A 27840-nucleotide genomic window follows, 5' to 3' on the forward strand; every position below is an offset into this window, starting at 1 on the left:
CATGTGTGTGGCAGTGGTAGTAAAAAACCTGGTATCCATTAACTAGAGAGTGCCTGAATACATTATGGCATATGAATATAGTGCTGTATTATCTTATTATTGCCATAAGAAATGATAGTTATGAAGAATCCAGAGAAACTTAGTAAGTGAAGTAAGGAGAACCAAGAGAATTATATACACAGGGACACAACACACAGTGATGCAAAGGAAACAACACTAACAGACAGGAGAACTCAGATGCATACAATGAACCATTTTGATTTCAGCCGACTGAGGATGCAAACTGTCTCCCTTCTCTCAGCAAAGAGGGGGCAAACCACAGCTGCGGAATGAAGCATATGCTGTTAGACATAGCCAAAGTGTCAGCTTATGGGTATACTTCTTGGCTACCAGGGAGAGACTATTCAGGGGGAGACAATATTAAAAATTTCAATAATATTTTAAAAAAGAAAAAAAGGAAAAACCCCCAAATGTCCACATTTTCAAAAAGTTCCTGCTCACTTATAAATAAGGGTCTTAACAGGGGGCCTGATGTGTAGTCTTTTGTATTATTAAGAACAAAGGGAAAGACTTGGTGAGCTGGGAAGCAGAGAACATGAAAATCTCAGAAGAGGAAAAAATCTGCATTGTTCCTGGTAACCAGAAGAGTCTCAATGATGAGTGACTGTAAATTGAGCTTCTCCCCAGATAACCAATTCTCTTGAAGGTAGTGGGAATAGCGATGGAATTTGGGACCCCTGAGAGAATGTTAATAGCTCTTAGGGGAATTTCTCAACTCCAGCTGTTCCATTTTCTAGAACATTGTTCCTGTCAGGGATCATTAGAAGACCCTTTCTAACTCAGGGTTATCATTCTCTCTCCACACACATCCACGCTGAGCACACGGAAGTCCACGCACATTCACAAGCCCTCCTGAGTGTGTGTGCATGCGCACACATGCACACACACGCACACACACACACCCAGCTTGGCTCAAGGTTAAATGGAGCCCTTCTTAGCATGGGAGAAAAGGGCTGGCAGTGACACACAGAGGCAGTGGCTTGATTTTCCAGTTATGGTCCCCTTTGGATTCATTTGAGAAGGATGAGTGTCTGAACACCTGGCAGAGACAGACTCTCCTGCCCCACGCCGGGGTTTAAGCGCACGGCATATTTCATGAAACTAATCTGAACTAATATGTGGTTTCAGTTACACCCAGAGCTTTCCTGGGTAAAGAATAAAATTATGTTTCTCATTTAGAGTGCAAGGGCCCCAACTGGACCCAGAAACAGCTGAGCCAGCACACACTCCCATTTCTGCGCCCTTCACAATAATGTAATACTTCAGCCACCCCATAATAGTGCACAGAGGGATACAGGGTACAGGATGTGGCTGTTTACGGAGTTCCTACCTTGTAAGGATGAAAAGCCGTAGGTCAGTGAAAACCCTACAGCAAGTTATCATGGGGATCTGGAAGGGGAAGGGGGTACTCAAGGGACTGATTAAATGGACAGCAGGTGGACAGGGCCTGGGGCTGAAATGACCCTTGAGTAGCATTGTAAGCCCTCCCCCCCACGCTCAACACTCAAGCAGACCCTGCTGAGGCTGACTGCAATGCTGTTGCTCTGCCTCTCAGGCCCCACAATGGTTTCACCTTCCAAAGCATCCCCCAGCCTCTGATGACTGCATGCTAGGCAACTCTGCTGCTGTGATGGGGAGTGGGGAAGGCCAGTGGCTTTAAACTTGAGGTACTTAATTGGGACTTTTAGACAACCATCAAAGACTTATTCAGCATAATGCTTCAGTATCCTCAGAAATCAAATAGTCAGTGTAACCCAGGTTATGATATATGCATGTCTGTATATAAAGACATAACATTGATTTACGTTTATTCATATTATGCACAATAAACACTTCCTTCTGAGACACAATGGCACAGGGGAGTCCCATTTCTGTGCTTCTTCTGTCCCATTTCTCTTGTATAGAATACCCATTTTCCTCCTCGCCTCGTCAAACCTCCACCTTGAGGCCCTCTGTCTACATTGGTGGCTCTCTCTTAGGGAATCACCATTTTAGCCAGCCATGTTTGTCCTCATTCTTGTTTTGACTCACACTGGATTTTCCTTCTTTTTTTCCTTGCCTGCCACATTGTCACCCTAAGAAATCTCTGCTCTTCCTGCTAAAAAGTGTTTGCTAATTTGAATTCAATTGAACAGAGGGAAAATTACACAGTATTCTGATCCCTTTGTCAAAAAAAAAACACCAAGAAAAAAGAAACGAAGCATTTCTTCTCCCACACCCCACTTCCAGATATCCCTCTATGTGTGGTCTTCCCTTATTAGAATGAAAGCTCTTTGAGGGTAGGGGCTGTCTTCCTTCTTATATTTATATTCCTAGTGCTTAGCACAGTGTATGGCTCATAGTAAGTATTTACCACAAGAAGTAGTCAATTGTGTTGACTTATACAAGAATTTTAAAATATTTTTTAAAAAATAAATTTGCTCTAATTTACTATAATTTTTCCTAATTGTGCAAATGCACTTTATATATAACTAATTACAAGAAGATATAATTTTACTTTGAAATAAACATTTTCATCCTACTATCTTGAGTATGTGCAAAGGCACCATGTTGGTTGATGTAGATTGGTCCTTAGAAGAACTTTTAAATTCAATAAATGGTCTATATGTCATCTATCTTGAATCTCTAAACCTATGCTTTCAGCTTTCAGATCTAGTACTGTTTCTTCCATGAAGTCTCCTTCTATTACTTGTTGCTTTTTTCCCTTTCATAAACTTCTCTAACATTTGTAGTAGATGAGGCAGGCATATATTGGATAGAATGCTGGATTCAGAATAAGAAAGAGCTGAGTTCAAATCTCCTGCCTATTAGAGAAAGTCGCTTAACCTCTACATGCCTCAGGCAATTCTTAGGACTTGGCCTTATGCAATTTCAGATCCTTATGGTGTAGTACTTGTAATCTGTGCCATATAATTTAGCACTTTAATTACATGGTATTTTGTTTTACTCTCTAATCTACCATCCCTCCAACAAGATGGAAGCTTCCTGAGGGCAAGACCAAGTCTAGTTTTGGTCTTCTCAGCAGCTCACAGAGTACTTGCTGTCCACTAAGTGATCAAGGTGATGCTTGTTAAATTGTTGATGATTTCAGATGATCTTAATTCTGAAGCAACAAACTGGATTTTGCATTTAAAAATTAGGGGTGCTGAAATGTGATTACTACTTCTTCTTCTTGTTTTTATTTTTATTTTTAGCTTCAAATTTTCTCTCGCCTTCCATACCTTCCTCCATCCAGCAAGAAGGCAAGAAATAAGATATTGATTATACATATGAAGTTATGCAAAACATATTTCCACAGCCATGTTGCGAAAAAAGCAATAAACACAAAGAATGTGAAAAAATGCTTCAATCTGCACTCAGAGCTCATCAGTCCTTTCATCATGAGTCTTTTGGAATTATTGTGGATCACTGTTTTGATCAGAGTAGCTAAGTCTTCCACAGTTAATTACCGTTACAAAAATATGGCTGCTACTGTGTCCAATGCTCTCCTAGTTCTGCTCCCTTTACTTTGCATCAGCTCATATAATACTTTCAAGGTTTTTCTGAAACCATCTCCTTCATTATTTCTTATAGCACAAATGTATGTATTCCATTATAATCATATGCCATAACTTGTTTAGCCATTCCTCAATTGATGGAAATGTGAATTCTACTCTTTAAAGTTTCTAGGTATTGCTGAATTTGAAGAAAAATCATTCTATGTAGGACTTGTTAATTCAAATCAATAAATAATAAAATGAAATAATATTTGTAAAGTGCTGAGCACAGTGTCCAGCACATAGTAGGTGCTTAATAAATGTCATTTCCCTTCCACCTTTCCACATTTATTGAGCATAGCTACTATGGTTAAGGCACAATGCTAGGTATGATATGATGTGATGTGAGATGTGATGGGAAGTAATTAAAATAAGCTAAACAGTTATAACAATTGCTTATTTAAACCATAATATAATTAATATATTTTATATATATTTTGGGGATTAAAAGAAGGGAGAGAACGAAAATGGGAAGGATAAGGAGGATCGAGAGGGAGAGGGGGAGAGAGAGAGAGAGAGAGAGAGAGAGAGAGAGAGAGAGAGAGAGAGAGAGAGAGAGAGATCCTGCAAATCTATTCATTCACATACACTATGCACACAGTTCCAAACTTGTCAGAGACTTGCCTGAGGTTTTCTGAACTGAATTCCGACTCCAGAAAACGAAGGAACTGGTCTCGCCCGACTTGGTCCTTTAGTACCTCATCAATGGAGAATCCCCATCTCTTTACACGTTGTTGGCTGGGCTCTTTGCTTTGAGAATAAAGGATTTATTTGTTTGTCTTTTTAGAAAAAAAAAGATAAATGGAAGGAAAAAGCATGTGTCATACATATATGGATCAATATTCCAAATGGGCTGGACGTCCAATGCAATTGTGAGCTTTATACATTTAGAAATCAGTGGCATTTTCCACTGTTCTGATCCTCTTCTCTTCTCCCTCTATACTATTTCACAAGGTGATCTCAACAGTTTCCATAGATTTAATTACCATCGATATGCTTATCCTGCCCTAACCTTTATGCTGATCTCCAATATCATATCTCCAAATAATATTAGACATCTTAAGCTGGATGTCCCATGGATATCTTAAACTCAGTATGACCCACACTGAACTCATCATTTACCTAAAACTCTCCCCTATTTCCAAACTTTCCCCTTACTGTCTAGGGCACTGCCATCTTCCCAGTTCCCCAGGCTTACAACCTAGGTATCATCTTTGACTCTGGACTCTCTAGCAATACTCCCCATATCCAATTGTTGCCAAAGCTTGTCAATTTTACCTTTGTAATACATCTTGCATATACCCCTTTCTCTGATTTAGGCTGTAGCAGTCTAGTTGATCTGTCTGCCATAAGTCTCTCCCCACTCCAATCCCTCCTCCTCTCAGCTGTCAAATTGATCTTCCTAAAGCACAGGTCTGACCATGTCACCCCTGCTCGTTCTCAATAACCTCCAGTGCATCCCTAGGACCTCGAGGATCAAATACAAAATCCTCTGGCCTCTGAAACCCGTCAGAACCCTCCCAGTCTTCTTCTACCTTATACCACCTGTCTCCTCATGTACTCTTCAAATCAGTGACATTGGCATTCTTGCTGTTCTTCAAACAAGACCCTCCATTCCTGACCGGAGATTTTCACTAGCTGTCTCCCATGACTGGAATGTTCTCACTCCTCATCTCCACCTCCTAACTTCCCCAGCTTTCTTCAAGTCCCAGCTAAAATCTCATCTTCTGCAGGAAGCCTTTCCTTGTTCACTGTTCTGTTGTTCAGTCATGTCTAACTCTTCATGACCTCATTTGGGGTTTTCTTGGCAAAGACACTGGAGTTGTTTCCATTTCCTTCTCCAGCTCATTTTACAGATGAAAAATGGAGGCAAACAGAGTTAAATGACTTGTCCAGGGTCACACAGCTAGTAAGTGTCTTAAGCCAGATTTGAACTCAGTTCTTCCTGACTCCAGGCCAGTTAATCTACCCACTGAGCCACCTAGCTGCCCCAAATCTTTTTTAATCCCTTTGAATTCTAGCACCTTCTCTTGATTATTTCCAACTTATCCCGTCTATGTCTTCTTTATATGCAATTTTTTACATGTAATCTCCCCCATTGTGATGGAAGAGACCTTCTTTTTCCATTCTTTGTATCATTAGCACTTAGCACAGTGCATGAGACATATTAACTTGTTCAGTCCTGTGTGACTCTTCATGATCCCATGGACTTTGTCCATGGGGTTTTCTCGGTAAAGATACTGGAGTGGTTTGACATTTCCTTCTCCAGCATGACCCCATTTTACATACGGGGAACTGAGGCAAATAGGGGTGAAGTGACTTGCCCAGGGTCACAAAGCTAGTAAGTATCTGAGGCCAGATTTGAATTCAGATCTTCCTAACTCCTGGCCACTCCTACACCATCCAGCTGCCCACCTGGGGCACAGGTGCTTAACAAACATTGGTTGACCAACTGACCAACCTAGAACATAGACTTTGAGGGAGGGCCATAATTAAGGTATGAAAACTATAGCTTTGTCCCAGGACATTGAATTTAAGGGGTACTTACTATCTCTGCAGTCCTTTAGCAGCTTAGAAATATCAGAACTCAGTATCTAATTGGCATGAACAGTTAAAATAGGAAGGTATTACAGCTTGCTTCCTCCCTCTGTGGGCACACTCTTGGGGAAGTCCTCCTTAGCCAAACTCTCCCTGCCCCACACCCACCATCCCACTTTATGCTGCTTGTCACGGACTCAGTTTGTGCTACTTGCCTCAGGTGCAAAAATTGCCAATGACAGCTCTGTTGTGAGGTGTGTGTGTATGTGTACGTGTATATATATATATATTATATATATATATGCACATATGTGTATATGTGTGTGTGTGTGTTATATGTGTGTATGTGTGCAAGCCACAAAGAACATCAAAGAAGCAATTCTAAAAGGGAGGAAGTTGAGGTGCAATCCTCTGAGCACGGAGCTCATTGCAACAGAAAAAGAAACTCCATCAAATCACAGATAACCTGTGCTTATACCATTTACCTTCAAAATACCAAGCTGGAAAAGACAGTGCAAAAGCAGAGAGGTGGTCTTGAAATCAGGAAGAAGGGGGTTTGAGTTCCACTCCTGACACCATTAGCTGTGTGAACCTGGGCATAGCTTAACCTCCCAGCTCTGCAAACAAGCCTCTGTGACCATACATGACAAAGCAGCTGCTGACCTGTATGGGTAGAGGGAGTTTCCTTACCACCAATAGTTGTCTACGCCAATGAAATCACAAGTTTGCAGCACAAAGAAACAAACAAATAAACCAGTAGCTAAATGAATAACCTAGGTGGGCCAATGCCAGAGAGATGGGAATTTGGATCTAGAACTTTTTTTCTAAACTTACTCCAAGGCATAATTCCCATTAAATGGCTTCGGGGGTGATAAAGAAGACTGTTTTTTTTTTTTTAAAGAAATGCCTTTGGGTCTAAAGCTACCAATAATTTTAGAAACTTGGGTAGCATAAGACCATTAAACCATTTGAGTTCAGAATACAAGCTCTGGTGTGGATGTCATTGGGTGCTTGTAGTCTGAATGAAAGTTTCAGGCAGACTCTGATAAGTCTCAGAGATAGAATTACAACAGTGACAGCAACATCTGGTAACAGCTGCAGCAGCAAATTGAAGCCAGCATGCAGAGGGAAAGAACTGTCAGTCTCCGGGGTCACTCTCTGGTACAGAGATAACAATTAATGCCTTTTTTGCCATTCTTTGTATTCCTAGCACTTAGCACATGCCTAGGCCATAGTAGGTGGTTTGAACAGCTAAAACAATCTTTTGTACAAAGAACAACACCATTTTTTTGGTTTATTTATTTGGTTTTGTACAGGCAATGGTGGTTGTGGTGATCCAGAAAGGCTGGGAATCAATAATAGTGATGAAACCGGAAACATTGGGGAAAAAGCAATGATACTCTTCAGTGAGAACAAGAGCTCACACTCAAGAGTCATAATGTGAACCTTGTGCCTTCATAGGAAAGTACCTCTCTGTGTTCATCAATGGTGCTCATGCACCTGGAAATTCACAACAGGTTCTGAGAACAGTCAGTCATCAAAAGAGTTTTTAAGTTAGAGTTCCCTAGATTCAAGTCAGAATACTTGGCCCTAAGTCCTCCAAATACATTCAGAAGGCAGTTCCCACCTCAACTGCCTAGTATTGAAGGCACAATCCTTATTTAGAGTAGGATGATCAGCCTTGTAATCTAGGAAAGGAACATAGATAATTAGTACTAAAGGACTCACAAACATGTATATAGTGTTGTTGTTGATGAGTTGTTTTCAGTCGAGTCCAACTCTTCGTGATCCCATTTGGAGTTTTCTTGGCAAGGATACTGGAGTGGTTTGCCATTTCCTTCTTCATCTTATTTTACAGATGAGGAAACTGAGGCAAACAGGATTAAGTGACTTGCCCAGGGCCATACAGGTAGTAAGTGTCTAAGGCCATATTTGAATTCATGAAGATGAGTCTTCCTGATTCAAGCCCAGTGTTCTATTCACTGTAGCACATGGCTGCGTGTGTGTGTGTGTGTGTGTGTGTGTGTGTGTGTGTGTTTGAAGAATGCCAAATCCTATAAAACTGGGATGCGTGGTTGGTTACAGGACTCATTGGATGCCCTACATGATAAACTTCCCTCCCCTAAACTCCAACTACAGGTATTTGAACACCCATATGAGCTTGTAGCATTTATTGTCCATTGGTGATCAATCATATGGTGCTTTGTGACTAGTCCTGTAATGCCCTTAAACAATTTTTCATGTACCCATCTTGTCTCTGCTTTCTCATCCCTATTCCCAGGCTGCTGGGCATTACGGAAGGTAGTTGAATAATACAGCAGATTTCACCCAATACAAATTTCTGATGTATAATCTCAGTTTGATTCTGCCTGCTACTTTACACTTGTCTTTTTTCTTTCTAGTGAACCATAGCAACCATTGCAAACCAATTCCATTCTCTTCAACAGCCTAACCATATTCCTACCTTCTGACACTTAGAAAGTAACCAAGTTCACTATTCCACTGACAGCTGTCTGAGACCACCTGCCAGAGAGTTCTCTTAGATCCCCCTCCTTAATTCCCTTACACTTTTCAGCATTATCATCCATTCTCCCTTCCTTCTTACAACTGAAGTGACCTAAGGCTAATTCCTTGACCTATGGTCTTTATCCAACTCATAGGCTTACAGATTTAGAGCCTGAAGGGACCTCAAAGGCCATCTAACCAATCCTCTCATCTTACAGATAAGGAAACTGAGGACCAAATGACTTGCCCTACTTCACAGAAGTGGTTAGCATCAGATACAAGATTTGAACCCTGGTTCTTTGACCCTAGACCCATCTTTCCTTTTCCACACTCATACCTCCAACAGACATCCTCTCTTTCTCCTACATCTTCAAACTCCTCTTCTCATCTGCTGAGAAAATGCATGGGTCTCCAATTCTAAAAATGCTTTCCTTTGATTTTTCGTATTCCATTAACTTTTGTTTCCACATCTTTCCTCCCCTTTACTGCTAAACTCCTCAAAAAGTCTTCTGTACTTGATGTTTCTACTTCTTTACTACCCATTTCCCAACTTCTTAAAAACCTTTTACTCCCACTAATCAATTGGAACTGCTCTTTCAAACATCACCAATGATGATATTCCTAATCATTTAATCCAATATCCTTTTATAGTATTTATCCTTCTTGACTTTTGCAGAATTTCACAAAGTTGACCAACCTTTCCCATTGGATAGTCTTCCCTTCCTTGACTTCATAGACATCACCCTCTCCTGGTTCTTCTTCCACCTAGCTAAGCCCTTCTCTATCTACTTCACTAGTTCTATTTCCTCTTTCTGAATGCTCAATGTATATGCTCCCCAGGGTTTTGTCCTGGGCACTCTTCCATTCTTTTTCTATATACCTTAATGATCTTATTGACTTCTGCCACTTCACCTATTCCCTCTATGCAGGTGACTTATGAAACTTCATTTCTAAAATCTACATGAATTCATGCAAAGTGACATGAGCAGAACCAGGATAACACTCTACACAGCAACAGCAATATTGTAAGATGACCAGCTGTGAATGGCTTAGCTATTCTCAGCAATACAATGATCCAAGACAACTCTGAAGGACTTGTGGTGAAAAATGCTATCCATCCCCAGAGAAAGAATTGATGGAGTCTGAATACAGATTGAAGCATTTTTACTGTCTTTATTTTTCTTGTTTTTTTAATCTATATTTTGTTATACAACAGTACTAATATGGAAATATGTTTTGCATGACTACATATGTATAACCTATATCAAATTGCTTGTCTTTTCAATGAGGGCAGTGGGGAGGGACAGAATTTGGAACTCAAAATTTTAAAAACAATATTAAAAATTGTTTTTACATGTAATTGGGGAAAATGAAACACTAAATAATTTTTAAAACTTCATTTCCATCCCTGACGTTTCTCTTGAATTCCAGATCCCATTGCCAACTGCTTATAAGCCATCACTATCTGAATGTCCACCCCCACCTCAAACTTAACATATGAGAAACCACATTTATCTTTCTTGTTATTCCTTATTCTCCTTCTGATCACACTGTTTTGTTAATGGAACCACTACATTCATTTTCCTGATTATCTTCAATTTTTCCTCTCATATCTATTCGGCTACCCAATTCTTGTTGATTCAACCTGTGGAGCATCTTTTGAGTAAATTCTCCCAATACGGCTTCCTTGAAAACAGATCATGCCAGATGAACCTCATTTCCTTTTTCTTTGAGGTTAGACTAACTAGACTGGTAGATCAGGGGAAGCACTTCACAAAAATCCTCATGCCAACATTCTAGATACAATAGAAAAGAGAGAGCCTAGATGACAGCACGATTAGGTAGATTCAGAGCTTACTGAATGCCCAGGTCCAGAGAATAGTCACTGATAGGTTGATGGCCACTAGGAGGGAGGTTTTGAGAGCAATGCCCTAGGGATATGGCCTTGGCGCTGTGTTGCTCAACATTTTTATGAATTATTTTGATGGAGCAAGGCAAAGGCATGCTTGTCAAATTTGCAAATGCCCAAAAGCTGAAAGTGGTGGTTAATATGATGGATCCTGGGCAGATCTAGGATACAAAAAGATCTTGCTACCTAATAAGATTAAATTTAACTGAAACAATAATCTGGTTGGGTACTATAGTATGAATGCCTTAGGCAGATACCAGTTATCTAGTATAGCAGGACCAGGGGCCTACTAAGGTCCTCTGGGCTCAGGGACCTAAAATTAAGCCCATTTAGAAGGGCATGAGATCAGCTAGCTTGGAAGAAACAAGACACTGAATTATTCTAGTTCAGCTAAACTGAGGCTTGCTTCTTCTCTGACTTTTAAAAACCAAAGAAGAATCAGAAACAGGCATCATTTGTCAGCTCTGATGTTTCTATGTACTTTTTCAAGCCTGATATAATTCCATGATCTATTAGTATGGTAAATGAACCCTAAGAACTATAGGGCCCATTGAAGGCAAGGACTGTCTTTTACTTTTCTTTGCATTCCCAGTGCTTAGCACTGGTGCATTGTTGTTCAGTTGTGTCTTTGCGGCCCTGTGGACCAACTGACCATGGTGTTTTCCTGGTAAAGATACAGGAATGGCTTGCCATTTCCTTCTCTAGCATTATGCAGGCAAGAGTTAAGTGACTTGTTTAGGATCCCACAGCTACTATGAGTCAGAGGTCAGACTTGAATTCCGGTCTTCTTGACTCCAGGCCCAGGGCTCTATCCACTTTACCACCTAGCTTCCTGGAGAATAAATGCTTTATCGACTAACTGACTGACCCTCAGAAGTCTAGTTCAAACCCTTCCTGAGACACGAATCCTATATATGACATCTGACTGAATCACCCAATGTGATAACCAGTCCATATCTCTCCACCTTGTCTCCAAGGTTATTCATTCAATTCAACAAATGTTTAATAAATACCTACTAGGCATAATACATTTACACCCATTAGGTATAAGGTAGATGTATGACACACAAAATATATTGTAAGATGCTTTGCTGGAAAAGGGGATACTATGCTAAAATCCAGACCTACCAGTCTAGCAACCTTGTCAAAAAGGAAATGAGCGTAATCTGACAAGTTTTGTTCTTAACCATTTCTTCAGTGGCCCTCATTAGCCCAGAGACAATGGAAAGCTGCCTTGAAGACCATTACTTGATCTCATGGAATTCCCACTCCCCATCCCTTTTGAAAAAAGATTAATTTTTGTTCTCTGAAGTTAACATTATTATTATTTTGTTTTTATACCTCATCTCTATGTCCCATAAAGTGATGTCATCACTGATCCACGGATTAGAAGGTTCTGCTGGAGTTATCAAAGGATCATATTCCACGTACTGTTCCGTGTAAGCAATTAAGCTGCGGCAGGGAGGGAAGGGAAAGACAGAGGAGACAAAGTCACCAATCACCATAGCAATGTCATGTCAGGGCCACAATCTTGTACTTTGAGTGGTCAATGCACTTACCTCACTAGATGCTGGGAATGAGAAGCAATTAGCAGGAGGCTCCATCTCATTCCCCAAACAGTGAGGGGGCATTGCACAGTAAAGGGAGCAAATAGCCCAAGGTTTATTTCTTCCTATCCCAAGCTGGGCTCATGTTCATTCCTTCAAGGAATTTGAGATGGATTTGAAGTTTTAGAGGACAACTGACCCATTATCACTTCACTGTTCCATAGTTAGAAGAAGTAGAGGGATTCTAGCATCAGATGTAGATTATAATCTCCAATATTGGAGAAGTCATTCTCTTTAAGACATAAATCTACTAGGAATGGAGGACATTGGAGCCTTTTAAAAGAAAGTATAATGGGTCTTGATGGAGCTACTCAGTTGGCCCATTTCAATTTGCCAGCAATGCCATGTGCTGCTCACATAATTGCCTAAAACTGAAACTGCTTATGTATGATGGACTCAGGCAAGAGTATGCTGGCAAATGTTTAACAAATGGCTCTCTAAAAATGTATGAATGCTACAGACTTTTAAGTTTAATCTGCATTATTAATATTGTCTCTACCACTTAACTCCAAACAATCAACAGAACAGATAAACCAAGCCCTGATTTGCAGTATTTGCTGATTTTTGAGGTGGAAATGCTAACACTGAAAATTTAACAACTATCTTGTTCAAGCTGGTTCCAACACACCCCAGGAGTCCACATGGAGGTACCACTGGCTTTGGAAGTCCCATCATGGATGGAGTTGGGGCTGGCTACATGAAATTTGGCTCAACCGAATCCCCAAAGCCTATTAGGAATTTCTCCACTTAAAACCTCTTCTCACAAGCCTGCTTAAACAAATATAAATAAAAAGACTTCTCTTTAGCCAAGCTTAGAGTAAATAGCTTCAAAGTCTTTCGGGGAGTGTCTATATTTGCTTTCCCTTTACATCCTCCTCCCCCACCCCCAACCCCTTTCATTTAACCTGTAAGTCAAAAAAAGTCATAAAGAGTTATAAAGATGGTTGAACAGAAACAGCAGGTTAGTGCTAACCATCTGTAAAAGTTCCTTACTCTGATAGTGAGAAATCAGAATGAAACTTGGCCTGGAGTAGAATTTCCACAGTCCAGTGGAAAGAGTATTGGATTTCCCTTTAACAGACCTGAGGTCTAAGCCCAGCTCTGCCACATATTTGATTCTGGGCAAGTCACTTGACCTCTTCTGGCATTAGTTACCTGATCTATAAAATGAAGAGGTTGAACTAGATGACCACTGAGGCTTTAGGTAACCTTCCAACTTTAAATGATCATTATGATCAAATATAACAGAGGGGAAAGAGGGCAGAGTCTTAACAGTTAGCGTTTACATAGGGCTTTGACGTTGGCAAAATGCTACAAATATTATCTCATTTTATCCTTACAATAATATTTGGTGGTAGGTGCTATTATTATCTCCATTTTATGGGAAAACTGAGGTCATAGGGAGTTAAGTGACTTGCCCAGGGTCACAAAGCTATTAAGTATCTAAGGCAGGATTTGAACACAGGTCTTCCTGACTCCAGGTTCAGTGCTCTACCAAATTAGAGTGAAGGCTTCCTGCCTTTCTTGTAAAATAACAAAAGGCATACATTTAAAATGCAAGTGGTGATAGGGGAGGGCAGGATTTGGAGGCCTTGCCTAAGGACCCCCAAATGCCTCGTCCCAGCTCTGGGGAACATGTATCCCCTGAAAAGTGATTTGGTTTTCAGTTGCATCTGACTCTCTGTGATCCCATTTAGGTTTTTCTTGACAAAGATACTCGAGTGGTTTGCTATTTCCTTCTCCAGCTCATTTTAAAGATGAGGAAACTGAGGCAAACAGAATTAAGTGACTTGCCCAGGGTCACACAGCTAAGAAGTATCTGAGGCAGATTCGATCATGGGGAAGATCAATCTTCCTGATTCCAAGCCCAGTGCTTTATGCACTATGGTGCCACCCACCCCTGAAAAGCAAAAAGAGATGCTAATCTGAAGATGGTTTAGGGGCTGTACAGGTGCTTCCTTGATTAGCGCTTTCTCTGCTTGTGTGAAAGTCTACCAGCTACTTGAAAAGAAAGCTTTTAGGGCAGCTAGGTAGGTAGGTGGCATGGTGGATAGAGCACTGGCCCTGGAGACAGGAAGACCTGAGTTCAAATCCGGCCTCAGACCAAACGCTTGACACTTACTAGCTGTGTGACCCTGGGCAAGTCACTTAACTCTAACTGCCCAAAAATTAAAAAAAAAAGAAAAGAAAGCTTTTTATTTGTTTGTTCTTTTAAGCCAAACCACATTGCTTTGTTATTGTAAGAAAAGTAACAGAATGTGCTGAAGAAGGGCTTACAGAGATACTTAAGAGGTAAGCTTGAATCAAGGGAACCAGCTGGAAGGATTTTGTGTTTGAGACAATGTAGGAGATGGGTTGTTATGAAGCCGGAGAACAACAGCCTAGGAAGGTATGTATGTGAATGTGACTAGCGTCCTTCAGAATTCTAACAGATGCCATGGGCTTTGTAAGATGCTGCATCAACTTTCAGTTCATTAAATTTTTTACATGATTACATAACCACCTTGGGGAAAAGGAGGGAGGTCAGCCAGCCACCTTAAGAATGGAGATGGATGGTTTTGTTAATGAGCACAGTAAGTGAGGGAAAATTAGGGGCTGACTTGGGGGAAGGGCCCATGAGCATTAGAAGGTTCTCCATGGAGGACTAAAAAGTTGTATTTCCCATTACGAGATGAAGTGTAAGGAGGCAACTCCTTGCTGGTCAACCCAAAGAATAACCTTAAAATGTCAAAAAGTAGGTAGGAAAATATGATGTAAAGTTGTAGAGGTAGCTGGCACCAAAGATCCCAAACTACGTAGTAAGTCAGAGAAATGGTGCGTTGCTTTAGCCATCTTAAGAGAAATAATAGAATGCGCTAAGAAGAGCTGGTGTGGAGAAAATGGCTGGATTAAGAGGTGAGCCTGGATCAAGAGACTGCATTTGATAGGATAAGGAAGGATTTTCTGTGTAAAACCATGTGAAATGTGGGATACCATCTAAGCTAGGAAGCCATAGCCTTTGAGAACATTCTGTGTGAATGTGACTAGCATTCCAAGAGTGATTGGTGAAAGAAAAGAAAGAAAGAAAGAAAGAAAGAAAGAAAGAAAGAAAGAAAGAAAGAAAGAAAGAAAGAAAGAAAGAAAGGAAGGAAGGAAGAAGGAAGGAAGAAGGGGAAGGAAAAGAAAGAAAGAAAGAAAAAAGAGAAAGAAAAAAGAAAAAGAAAGAAAGAAAGAAAAAGAAAGAAAGAAAAAGAAAGAAAGAAAGAAAGAAAGAAAGAAAGAAAGAAAGAAAGAAAAAGAAAGAAAGAAAGAGAAAGAAAGAAGTCTGGGATAGAAACCTATACATTACTTTTCAGAATAAATATTTTTAATGAATAAAACATATATAGAATTATAAAGGAAACCAATCATATTGGAATTTGCTTATAAAATTATTTTAACAAATCATGGCCTCCTAGGACAGTGGTTTTGCCAACCTGAGAAGTGTGAAAGTTGGGTGTTGACTCTGGGGCCAGTATATTTGATGAGCTGGCTCACTTAGGGCTAGTGAGCCTAAGGGAAAGAAAAAGAAAGAAAGAAAGAAAGAAAGAAAGAAAGAAAGAAAGAAAGAAAGAAAGAAGAAAGAAAAGAAAGAAAGAAAGAAAGAAAGAAAGAAAAGAAAGAAAGAAAGAAAGAAAGAAAAAAAGAAAAAAGAAAAAAAGAAAGAAAGAAAGAAAGAAAGAAAAAAAAAGAAAGAAGAAAGAAAGAAAGAAAGAAAGAAAGAAAGAAAGAAAGAAAGAAAGAGTGGTTTGCCATTTCCTTCCCCAGCTCATTTTACAGATGAGAAACGGAGGCAAACAGGGGTTAAGTGACTTGCCCATGGTCACAATTAGAAAGTGTCTGACACCAGATTTGAACTCAAGAAGATGAGTCTTCCTGACTCCAGGTCCAATGCTCTACCCACTGTGCCACCTAGAGGGACCTTGAAGGTCATGCATGCAACTTTGAAAAAAGCTAGAAAAAGTGGTTGAGGTTTTATATTTCCCATCTGCAAATGTTCCAAATTCCCTACCATGCATAAGACGAAAGGTTTAACACTGAGCGAGATGGCAATGAACGTGATAGATCTATATGTATGTTTTGTGCGTGAGGACTGGGAACAAACATGGGAACAGTCAGAGTAAGCAAAAGTAGAATGAGGTTTCCAGAGCATGGAGAAGTACATACCACAGGCAACAGGTACATTGAAAGTGAAGAGGGGAGAGGGGATGGAAATGCTTTACAAATATTTTCTCTTTTGAGCTCTGCACCAACCCTGGGAGGTAGGGACTACCATTAACCCCATTTTACAGTTGACAAAACTGAAGCAGATGGAGGTTAGGTGACTTGTCTAAGGTCATACAGCTAGTGAGTGTCTGGGCCTGATTTGAATTTTGGTCCTTCTGACTTCAGGCCAGCACACTGTATCCGCTGTGCCATTTATCTGTCTAAGTAAGAATTCTGGGAAAGTCACAAAACTGAGTATTTTAGAAAGAAGATACATATAGATAGATATAGATATAGATACATATATACATATAGATATATTTAGATAATTTAAATCATGTATACCACATATATAATATATAATTTAATATGACAATATATTACATAATATGTAAGTATAATTTATATTATATATTTGCATATTTATAGAATATAAAATAATATTATATGCTATAATTCATATAATAGGTGTTATATGTTATATGACATAATATATAATTATAATTTATATGATATAATGTATACATATGCATATATGTGAAAAAAAGAATTTTAAGTTTAAAAGGACTCGTGAATTCAAGGTTATTGACAGAAGACAATGCAGGGTAGTGGAAAGAACACTGAATCTGGAATCAGTAAACCTGGATTAGAATCTTGACTCTCTTGGTACCTGTTTGAACGCGGTCAAATTGCTCTTCTCTCTGGGTCTTAGTTTTCTCATCTATAAAATTAAGGCACGGGACTAGGTGCTCCCTTAAGGTCCCATCTAGTGTTAGATGTGAAAGGACAATTCTCATTAACGGGCAATAGGAAGAAAAATCAGAAATTGAGGAAATGGTAGAAATCTTTTGGCCCACAGACCTTTCGATCTGACAGCTTCTGTCATGTGATGCATAAAGCAAAATGAAATCTGATTAAGATGGAAAACGATCAAAACTCTGGAGATGCAGAAAGGAAAGGAAACGAGAACTTGGAATGCTGGTCCCGTTAGTTTTGATTATAAAATTACTTGACATTTGGTTATATACAGTTGCACTTTGTAGGCTACAAGGCCCTAGAGCAGTGAAGCATTTCTTATCTTGTCACCCCAGAGAAATCTGTTCAATAAAAATACTCATGAGGATAAGGGAGATAACATGTAAGTGATCAGAGCTCTCTGGAAAAACAGGGCCACTCCAACTCCAAGGCATTGTGGCTATGGCCCTCCTTGCTCTATTGAGACTGGTCCCCGATTTAATTGCAGTTGACCTGGTTATAATATTACCTCTTGTCTTTCCTTCATTACTTAAGAAAGTTTGAGAGAAAGACCTGGTTGTGTCTGAATCATAGAAAAGGAAAATTGTAACAACTCACTTCAGACTTCATTTGGTTGTGATGGTGGTTATTGGTTTTTGGTGGGTTTTTTTGTCCTAGAAGTTATCATTGGTCATTTAGATGACACATTTCCATCACCATGACAGGTTTTTAATGGATCTTTAGGGTCCTTAGTCCCATGCTGTCTTATCTCATTTCATTAATTACATTTCATGACTGCTGTGGGTCAGGAGTCAGAGGAAGAAGCAGCAGCAATCCCAGAGATGGGTTAGCGAGATGAGGTTGAAAAGAAACCAATTCCACAGTTGACTATAAAACGTAAATAGTACCTAATAATACGAATGAGGATGACGGGAGTTGAACAGCTAGTGCAAAAGGCAAGCATTTCCATTTGGGGGAAGGGTGGTGTGATGACTTTAAGCAGGACTGGGGCTTATCTTGGTGCCACTGGGAACCCCTGGACCACTGGCGGGGGGTGGGGAGTGGGGAGTGGGGAGGGGACGGGACACAGAGGGCAGATACACAGAAAAGCAGAGCAGCTTCTCAGACAGTTTGGGAAAATCACAGGATCACAGCTTTAGTTCTGAAAAGGACCTTATTTTTCAGATGAGGAAACTCAGGCTAGGGAGGTGGAATGATTAAAAGTTGGATGTAGCAGAGGCAAGATTTGAACTGAGATCTGCTGACTCCAAGTTCAGTGTTCTTCCCACTGAACTACACTGCCTATCCCATGATGATGGTAATAGGCTCAACTTTCCTTAATTTGTCTCAAGGATCCTCCATGTGAGCAAAGAGGTTCAATGAAGTCAAGCAAATCCTAAAAAGTTGTTATTCTGGAGAATATTATAGCTTACACACTGCAACCATGCACGACACACAGTTTGTGTGTGTGTGTGTGTGTGTGTGTGTGTGTGTGTGTGTGTGTGTGTGTGTGTGTGTGTGTAGCAGACAGCACAGAGCAATGAAAAAAGGTTGTACTTGAAGTCAGAAGAGAGCTGGGTTCAAATTCTGCCTCTAACACTGACAGCTGTGTAACCATGGGCTTATCATCCTCAAACCTCAATTTCTTCACCTGTAAAATGGAGATAATACTATCCCTACAGTGTTGTTGTGAGGATCAAAATGAAATGATGAATATAAAGTGTTTTTGCAAGGTTTTAAAAGCACCATATAAACATCATTTTAAAATTATTTTTATTATTAATTATTTATTCTAATTATAATTAATCTATTTATAAATTTAATATATAATAATAAATTTAATTCTAATTATTTAATTAATTATTAAAATTATTTGTTATTAATCTTTTTGGTGAAGTTAAGGTTGGAACGTCTTGTGACAAGTTTCTTTTATATTTAATCTTCTTTTCTCTCTCTCTCTCTCTGTCTCTCTCTCTCTCTGTCTCTCTCTCTCTCTGTCTCTCTCTCTCTGTCTCTCTTTCTCTCCCTTTCTTCTAGGTGGATAGAGCACGAGACCTGGGAATCAGGAAGATTCATCTTCTTGTGTTCAAATCCAGCCTCAGGCATTTCCTAGCTTTGTGACCCTGGGCCAGTCACTTAAACCTCAGTTTCCTCATCTATAAAATGAGATGGAGAAGGAAATGGCAAACCACTTGAGTACCTTTGCCAAGAAAACCCCAAACAGGGTCATGAAGAATCAGACACAACTGAAAATGACTCAACAATAATATCTATTGTCTCTCTAATATTCTTTTATGTTTAGTGTCCTGTGGAGTACTGTACCGGTAGATAAAGTAAGTTCTTTCTGTGACTAAGTCTTAGGACCTCTGCTTTGTCTCAAAAGAAAATCTTTAGAACAACCTCAGCAGCAGGCAGGAGGATAGGGATGATATATACTTTATCTTGTTCCCACATAACTTTTATTTATTCCACTATAGCTCTATATTATGAAAAAGTGTTTTATATAGCTTGGGGATTATGAATATTTATATTATGACATCTATTAAAATATTGCTCAACTTTTTGTAGATCAATGTTAGACCTAGGAATTAGGGGAAATAGTTTTATCTATGTTAATGGTCCAGTTCTATTATCTCATTCTTCTCATTTTTTTGATGGAGTTCAGATAGAAACATTCCTGGGATATGTTTCTGTATCTTTCTGTAATTTCTGGTGGCAATTATCTGATCCTGAGTCATTATCATAAACCTCTTCATCTCTCTAAAAACAAAACCAAAAATAAAAATGAAAACACTCTCCCATGACTCCTCCACTGGACACTACATGTTATTAGGCTTGTCCAACTAACATATTGTTAGCTGAGTACACGTATATCTATTATCATAATTATTAATGGTCAATGTGAGCACACACGTACATATCTATGTATTAGAGCATTATTTCTAACTACAGGAATACTCCAGAGGTCATAGTTCTGACAACCTCAATCATTCAGACTACATCAAGCATAAGAAAATAAGCAAAAAGGCCTTGGGAAAACCAAAATAAATGTCACAAAATCCATGTATTAAAGCTTAGCTACGTATTTTTGTTCAGTTATTCAGTTGTTTCTGACTCTTCTTGACCCTGTGGACCATGGTACAGCAATACTATCTATGGGGTAAAGATCCTGCAATGCTTTGCCATTTCCTTTTCTAGCTCATTTTACAGATGAGGAAACTGAAGCAAACTGAGTTAAGTGACTTGCCCAGGGGCACACAGCTAGGACGTGTCTGAGGCCAGATTTGAGTTTTCAGGAAGAGTCTTCCTAACTCCAGGTCTGGTGCTTTATCCACTGCGCCACCTAGCTGCCCTAAGCCTATCCTACAGTTATCACATAGTTACTGTATCATATTATGTTTTTCCAGATACACGATTACGTAGTTTAATAGGTGTCACATTTCCTCTCTTCTCCCCACAAATTGTGAGTTCTGTGAATTCAGAAATGGTCTTATCTTTGCTTCTTTCCTAATACTAAACAGTGCTTGGGTGTACAGTTAATGCTTGTTGAAAGACTGACTGAACAAGGATATATTCAATAAGACCTGAGTTAAAATCTGGTCTGAGACACAAGCTATGGGACCCTAGGCAAGTCACTTAACCTCTGCCTGACTGTTTCCTTATCCATACAATGGGATGATAATAATAGCACCTACCTTCCAAAGTTGTTATGAGATATTTGTAAAGCGCTTTGTAAACCTTAAAGTGCTATATAAATGATAGCTATTATCACTATGATTATTACTATTATTATTTAAGAAGGTAGGGAGTTGTGCAAGACCTTTTAGAAAGGCTTTCATAAAAAGGGCTAAAATAAAAATATTTGATTCTGAAATGGAACATTTCTTCATACAAGAGTATGATGACTCAAGATACATTACCAGCAATGCCACCAAAAAGGGGTTGATGATGAAGGAAAAGATAAGCATTGCCAATAACCCCAGGTTAGGATCATTCTGTTTTTCCAGAAATTCTTGAGCGGTCCGTGGACAGATTTCAGGGGGTAAAACATTGTATCTTTATTTTGTTTTTAGAGAGATGAAGAGGTTTATGATAAAGACTCGGGAATAGATAATTGCCACCAGAAATTACAGAAAGATACAGAAACGTATCCCAGGAATGTTTCTATCTGAACTCCATCAAAAAATTTGGCATTTCCTTCAGTGATGCATATAGGTAACAAAGCATTATTCTGAGAAGGGCCCATAAGTTTCAGCAGGCTACCCAAAGGAACCATGCATGACACAAGAAAGGTTAAGAACCCCTGGTTTAAAAAGGGCTTTTCAGAATCCAAGGCTGCCATGATCAGGGACCAGGGTAAGGACATTACCACAGAAAGTGCTCTCCTCATTCCCTGGCCTCTGGCTATTTGCTTGTTTCAGGACCAGACCACTTCCTTCCTCCCTGTTTAACTGGTTCCTCCTGCTTTTCCTAAGAAGCCCCTTTATCTCGGTTGCAAAGGCCCTCTGAATCTCTCAACAGCTGTCCCCAGGGCACATCCTCTCTGTTCCTATGGAACTACGTGAATAACAATGCCTTTGTCTCCTGGGGGATGAGGTCCTTAGCCCGATGGCTTTAATTAACACTTATCACCTGGAGCAGCCCAGGGAAACCAGATCCAGGATGTGCGTGTGTTCACCTGAGAGGAGCCCTGCTTCTACCTCAGGTGAGCAGTAACACCCAAACACAGCTGCCAGAACGGTCCCCATTAGCATGGCGGGCAATGTTCCTCTTCCTCTCCTCGCCCCGCCAACCCCTTTCCGTAGACACTGACAAATGGCAGGTGTGGGATGCTTTATCTCTTGCTAACACTCCTCCTTTCCTTTGCCCTTTTCTCCCTGGGAGTTTCCTTATGGCTCTCATGAAAAACCTTTGTGTCACTTTGAAAAGTTGCCAGTTGTCACTGCATCGCATAAAATCTGGCTTTCCCTGGGCGGGGACCCCTGAGAGCTCTGTGCTGTGAAGTGAGAAGTAGTCAGTTGGAATAATCCCTTCAATTTGAGCAGTCTCTCAAGCATAATTAGACCATACCAGGTGAGGGCTCACTGACACTAATATAAATAAACAAACACTAGGACTGTGCCAGTCTGCTCTTCCTAATCCCTGCCCCTCCTCCCATTCCTCACCCCCACCTTTTTCTCCCAAAAGGAAGAAATACCATAATTGGTGCCATAACACACTTGCATGGGGCTCTGGATAAGGCCCCCTATGGTATAAGTCCTCTTCATAATGACTGGGGTAACAAGTGCCTACCCCAAACCAAAAAGCAAACAAATTAGATCATATTTATTCCAATAAGGGCCTGAGCAGAATATGACTGAGGTCCATAATAACAACACGGAGGTGGTACAGAACACAGGTGACAGGCTCACAGTTTTAGAACCAGAAGGGACCTCAGAGGTCCTCTAGTCCAAACCCTTCATTTTACAGATGAGGAAACTGAGGCCCGGAGAGCTCAAGGGATTTGCCCAACCCTCTCAGTTTATATAAGAGACCAGAACTAAGGAAAGGTGATCTATGGACAAAGAGAAGCTCCCAATTGTTATGCCACAAAGCGGTATTTGTGGAATTCTAGGAAAAGGCAGTGGATGCATTTAATTGGTCCCCAGACACCCTAGGTTGTTTCCCTCACAGAATTCTTCCTGGATAAAAGGAACTACAGCAGCATCTCTAAAGGCAATTGTGAAGAGCCTGTCCTTTCGCCACAAGAGTGATATGCTCTTAAGAAAATATCGGCATGGCTTTAGAAGCCACAAACCAGATCCCAGAGGTAGCTGAGGTTACCATGTCAGAGTAAATGATACCTCCACTGCCAAATGATCTGTGGTCCTGAAAAAGCATTTGGGGTGCTTTTGCTTGAGGAATAAATGAATAGGCATGTGCTGTAGAAAAAACACATTAGCCCCAAACCAGCAAATACTTTAGTCTTTTGGTGAAGGTGGAAGATTCACCTCTCAGTTTAGCGGGAATCGGTCTTAGTTTCATTGTATTTTTAAACTTGGTTATTTTCATTTACTATGTAAAGTAGAAAACAAATGCCTGTCAGATATCAGATTCCATCTAAATGTCTGAAAACGATCCTATGGAGTAAAGAGTCAATCAATAAATTTTTTTTAAGCAATTGGGGTTAAGTGACTTGCCCAGGGTCATACAGCCAGTAAGTGTCAAGCATTTGGTCTGAGGCTGGATTTGAACTTAGGTCCTCCTGACTTCAGGGCCGATGCTCTACCCACTGAGCCACCTAGCTGCCCCCTCAATCAACAAATCTGATGAGGCTACAGGGAGATTCACATGGAATGTAGTAGATTATAAATTCCTTCAAGGCAGGGACTGTTTTCAAGTTGATAAGCATTTATTAAGCTCCTGCTATGTGCTAGGCAGCACACTAAATGCTGTGGTCTTTGTAACACGATTGTCTGGCACGATGCCTGGCACACAGTAATTAATAAGTAAATGCCTATTGATGAGTTTTCAAAGACTTAACTCTGATGATGCCATGACTAACCACGATTCCAGAGGACTGATGAGGAAGCCTCAGTCTTGGCAGAGAGGTGATGGACTCAAGAAACAGAATGACGTGCATTTTTTTTGACATGGCCAGTGTATGCAGCATAATTATGCATATTTGTTACAAAGGTTTTGTTTTTGTTTTTCTAGTGAAGGGAGGTGGGGGAGAGAGCAGATACTTGTGAACTGAAATTTAAAAAAAAATTTATGTTAAAAATGCTTCTTGATCGACTGAGGACGTGGACATATACCACTTTGAGAGCACTGGGGACATCTTGTAACTTAATCAAGATGATCCAGGAACTCCCCAAATCAACCCAAATTTCCTATGGGAAGGAAAAAAAAAGGGTACATTTTTCTATTGCTTCTAACGAACATTTGGATTTGACTTACAGTCTTGCTGCCATTAGATATTAATGATCTCAGGGGCAGCATATGGATCAACAAAAGTTCAGCTTGGCTAGATATATTCCCCAAAATTTACCAGGTGGTCTTGCCCTGAGTTGAGAAATAGTCTATTTACTGGGCAAAATTAAGTCTCCAGCAAGATAACTGGTCAGAGCCAGCTCCCCAGGCAGCTTATATCCCAAAGGTATGTGCCAAGTGTATCCAACTTGTTCATAACAAATGTTTTCTTTACAAAGGTTTTACTGGATACAATCCAATGGGTGGTACTTAGGAATTTAATAACTTTTGATGATCACATCCCCTTCTGCTTATACAAATACTACCTCAAAGGACACACAAGAGTTTTTTCCCCCTATAAAATGCATCTGGACATTTTGTACGTGGAAAGAGAACAATTTTATTTAAAGAAATCAACAAAGCACATCAGACAGCTTATGGAGGATTGTTTTTTTTTTTCTTCTATGACCATTGTTCTTTTAAAGATTTTAGAGTTTATGTATTTTTATCTTGTGAAACCAGAGAGGGATAGTAAGACTTGTCACCTTAAATAAACTGGTATCAGTTTATTGGACTTTTGATTCAAGAGACCACCACTGACTCTTGTCTGACTAGTGTGCCCTTGATATCCTGATCCTGCTCCATGCCCATTTTGTGAACCCAGAAGAAAGTGATAATATTAACAGCAGACTCACCTTTCAGCTACTTTGGACATCTTTAAACGATGTCTGTCTATCTGTGTAGTCAAAAATGTTATCTGAGGAAAGAGATGACAGGGATATTAATGCTGTACCAGAACGCTCTTCCCCTTCCCCTCTACCAATCCAAAGCCTACATTTCCTTCTAGTTCTAGCTCAAGACGCTTCAAGAAGCTTTCCCAACAACCTCTGTTTATGATGCTATTTTCCTTCATCTCTATCACACAGACGAGTAACTGATTTTTCCTATTGTTTTCTATTTTATATATGATTTTACACATATAAATTTGATATATCAAGATTGTTAGTTTCTGAGGGGCAATGTCCATGTTTTATATATCTTTCGGATCTTCTGCCTAGAACAATTGCTAGTCCTATAGTAGCCTTTTATTTATTCTGAATCTCATCAGCGTTTACACTCACAGTCTTATTTTCTCTCTCTCTCTCTCTCTCTCTCTCTCTCTCTGTCTCTGTCTCTCTCTCTGTCTGTCTCTGTCTGTCTCTCTGTCTCTTCTCTCTCTCTTTCTCTCTCTTCTCTCTCTCTCTGTCTCTGTCTCTCTCTCTTCTCTCTCTCTCTCTCTCTCTCTCTGTCTCTCTCTCTGTCTCTCTCTCTGTCTCTCTCTCTGTCTCTCTGTCTCTCTCTCTCTCTCTCTCTCTCTCTGTCTCTCTCTCTCTCTCTCTCTCTCTCCTCTCTCTGTCTCTCTCTCTCTTCTCTCTCTCTCTCTCTCTGTCTCTCTCTCTCTCTCTCTGTCTCTCTCTCTGTCTCTCTGTCTCTCTCTCTCTCTTCTCTCTCTCCTCTCTCTCTCTCTCTCTCTCCTCTCTCTCTCTCTCTCTCTCTCTCTCTCTCTCTCTCCCTCTCTCCCCCCCTTTTGGCCAGGCCTATGATTTTATCAGGTGAGGAGCTCTCAGTACAGAACTCCTTAGACCAATGAAGAACAGCAACCACTCTGAAACTCAGCCTCAGAGAATTCTTCCAGAGCAATGTGAAATTAAGTGACTTGCATCTAGTCACATAATGCTTATGTGTCAAAGGCTATACTTGAACCCAGGCCTTCTAAGTTCAGCTCTGACAAGCTGCCATTTACGCCATCTTTTCTACACTTAAACACACACATAATTTAGAGATAATTTAGCCTAATCTCATTTTATAGAAAATTAAGATCAATTCAATAAAAATGTAATAAAATATAAGCTCTTTGAAGACAGGGACTATTTTATTTTTATATCTGTAGCCCTAGCACTTAGCATAGGGTAGGTGCTTATTAAACGTTCACTGACATGAATTAAATAGCTATGTTGGTATATATATATATGTCGTCTCTTTTCTTTTTTTTTTGTTTTCAGGCAATTGAGGTTAAGTGACTTGCCCAGGGTCACACAGCTAGTAAGTGTCAAGTGTTTGGTCTGAGGCCGAATTTGAACTCAGGTCCTCCTGACTTCACGGGCCGGTGCTGTATCCACTGGGCCATCTAGCTGCCCCCTATATCTTCTCTTTTCGAAGAGACAATAAGCTGCTCAATGAGAGAGACTTTGTTTTCTTCCTTTGCATTCACCAAGTATCATGCTCTGTATACAGTAGATGCTAAATTGTTGAATGGGCTTTGTCTGAGGTCAAATGCCACGACTTCATGAGTGAGCCACCACAGCAGCAACACAGTGTCATGTGTAGTTAACTCCGTTAATGTTCCTTCTTTGAAGTGATGAGTACCTGTCACGTGGTAGGCATTTAATAAATGTTGATTGACTGACTGCTCAGACTACTGACCTTGGAGGAAAATAACACCCACGGAATGGATCCTGAAAAAAGGGGAATAGGTAGAGAAGCAACAACCATTTTTTTTTCCCACCCTGAGACTCAGAATCTTAGAAACAAAAGCTATTGGTCCCAACCTATTGTTTTCCCTGGAAAGCATAACCTTTTTAGGAATTCTTTGAAGAGTAAAACATGATTATATTTTTGTAGAAAAAGCAAAGCACAGATTAGGAGAACAACTTTGCTCTCTGTAGCCAGCTTGGAGTTAGGAAGACCTGGGTTCAGGTCCTCCTCTGTAATTATGGTTGTATAGCTGTGAGCATTTGGAAGCTACGTGGCATCAGGAAGATTGAGTTCCAATCTGGCCTCAGACACTTCCTAGCTTTGTGACCCGGGGCAAGTCACTTCACTCTGTTTGCCTCAGTTTCCTCATCTGTGAAATGAGGTGGAGTAGGAAATGGCAAACCACTCTAACACTAGTTAGTCTTTGCTACGAAAACCCCAAATGGGGTCGCCAACAGTCAGACATGCCTGAAATGACTGAACAAGACTGTGAACACAATATTTAACCTTTCATGTGTTCCAGGCAACTTTCTAAGATTTGTGATTTCACCAGTGAGGTGGAGCTCTTGGTGTGAAAACTCTATCTACTAATGTAAATCTGTCCCAATTCCTCTTCCTCCTTGCCAACAATGCAGCTGAGTAGTATTCTTGCTGGAAGACTTCAGGTCAGCTACGTTCCAAAAAGGATCATTGGTTCAGAGGTGGAAGGTACCTTAGGGGTTATCTAGTCCAGTCCCTTCATTCTATAGATGAGACTCTCTGAGGCTCAGAGAGAACTTACATGACATGTACAACAAAGAACTTAAGTCCTCTGCTTCCAAAGTCAATATACTTCCATTATGCCGCACTGCCTTGCAAATATCCCTTGGAACCCAGAAACTGCTCATCTTTTTGGACCTAAACATAACCAGAGTTTCCCATCTTTCCTCTGGGGTGTTAGGAACTGCTATGAATAATTCACACACGCACACCTGTTTCCGGATGTCCTCTTTTGTAGTTTTCCTGATTGGCTGGGCAGGTATATGCACAGGACTCTGGGACTGAGACTCTTCTGTGACTCCATACACTGACTAGAAAAGAAGGGAAATGTGAGGGATTCAGGTGCTGTTAGGAATCGGTGCCTTCCTTTTCCCTCATCAGCAGTGGTCTTTCTATAACACCAGACATATTTCTCAAGCACGGAAATAAAGGCAGAACTTTACATCTGCTCATAGGACTATGGTGATTTCTAGCTTCCGTTTCTCCCCCAGTACAGTTTTTA

The 27840-nt window shown here is 40.2% G+C and overlaps 1 protein-coding gene across 1 annotated transcript in view; it reads right to left on the reverse strand.

The window, feature by feature from the left end:
- RGS6 (regulator of G protein signaling 6) overlaps positions 1-27840 on the reverse strand; it is a 647960-nt gene that overhangs the window by 87720 nt on the left and 532400 nt on the right. The window contains 4 exon segments of the mRNA XM_020986371.2: positions 4221-4346; positions 11890-12000; positions 24761-24822; positions 27551-27649. Coding sequence (XP_020842030.2) covers positions 4221-4346; positions 11890-12000; positions 24761-24822; positions 27551-27649 — 398 coding nt within the window.

Source organism: Phascolarctos cinereus, unplaced genomic scaffold, assembly GCF_003287225.1.
Source record: "Phascolarctos cinereus isolate Bilbo 61053 unplaced genomic scaffold, phaCin_HiC Scaffold_3;HRSCAF=262, whole genome shotgun sequence".
In the NCBI taxonomy this organism is placed as follows: domain Eukaryota; kingdom Metazoa; phylum Chordata; class Mammalia; order Diprotodontia; family Phascolarctidae; genus Phascolarctos; species Phascolarctos cinereus.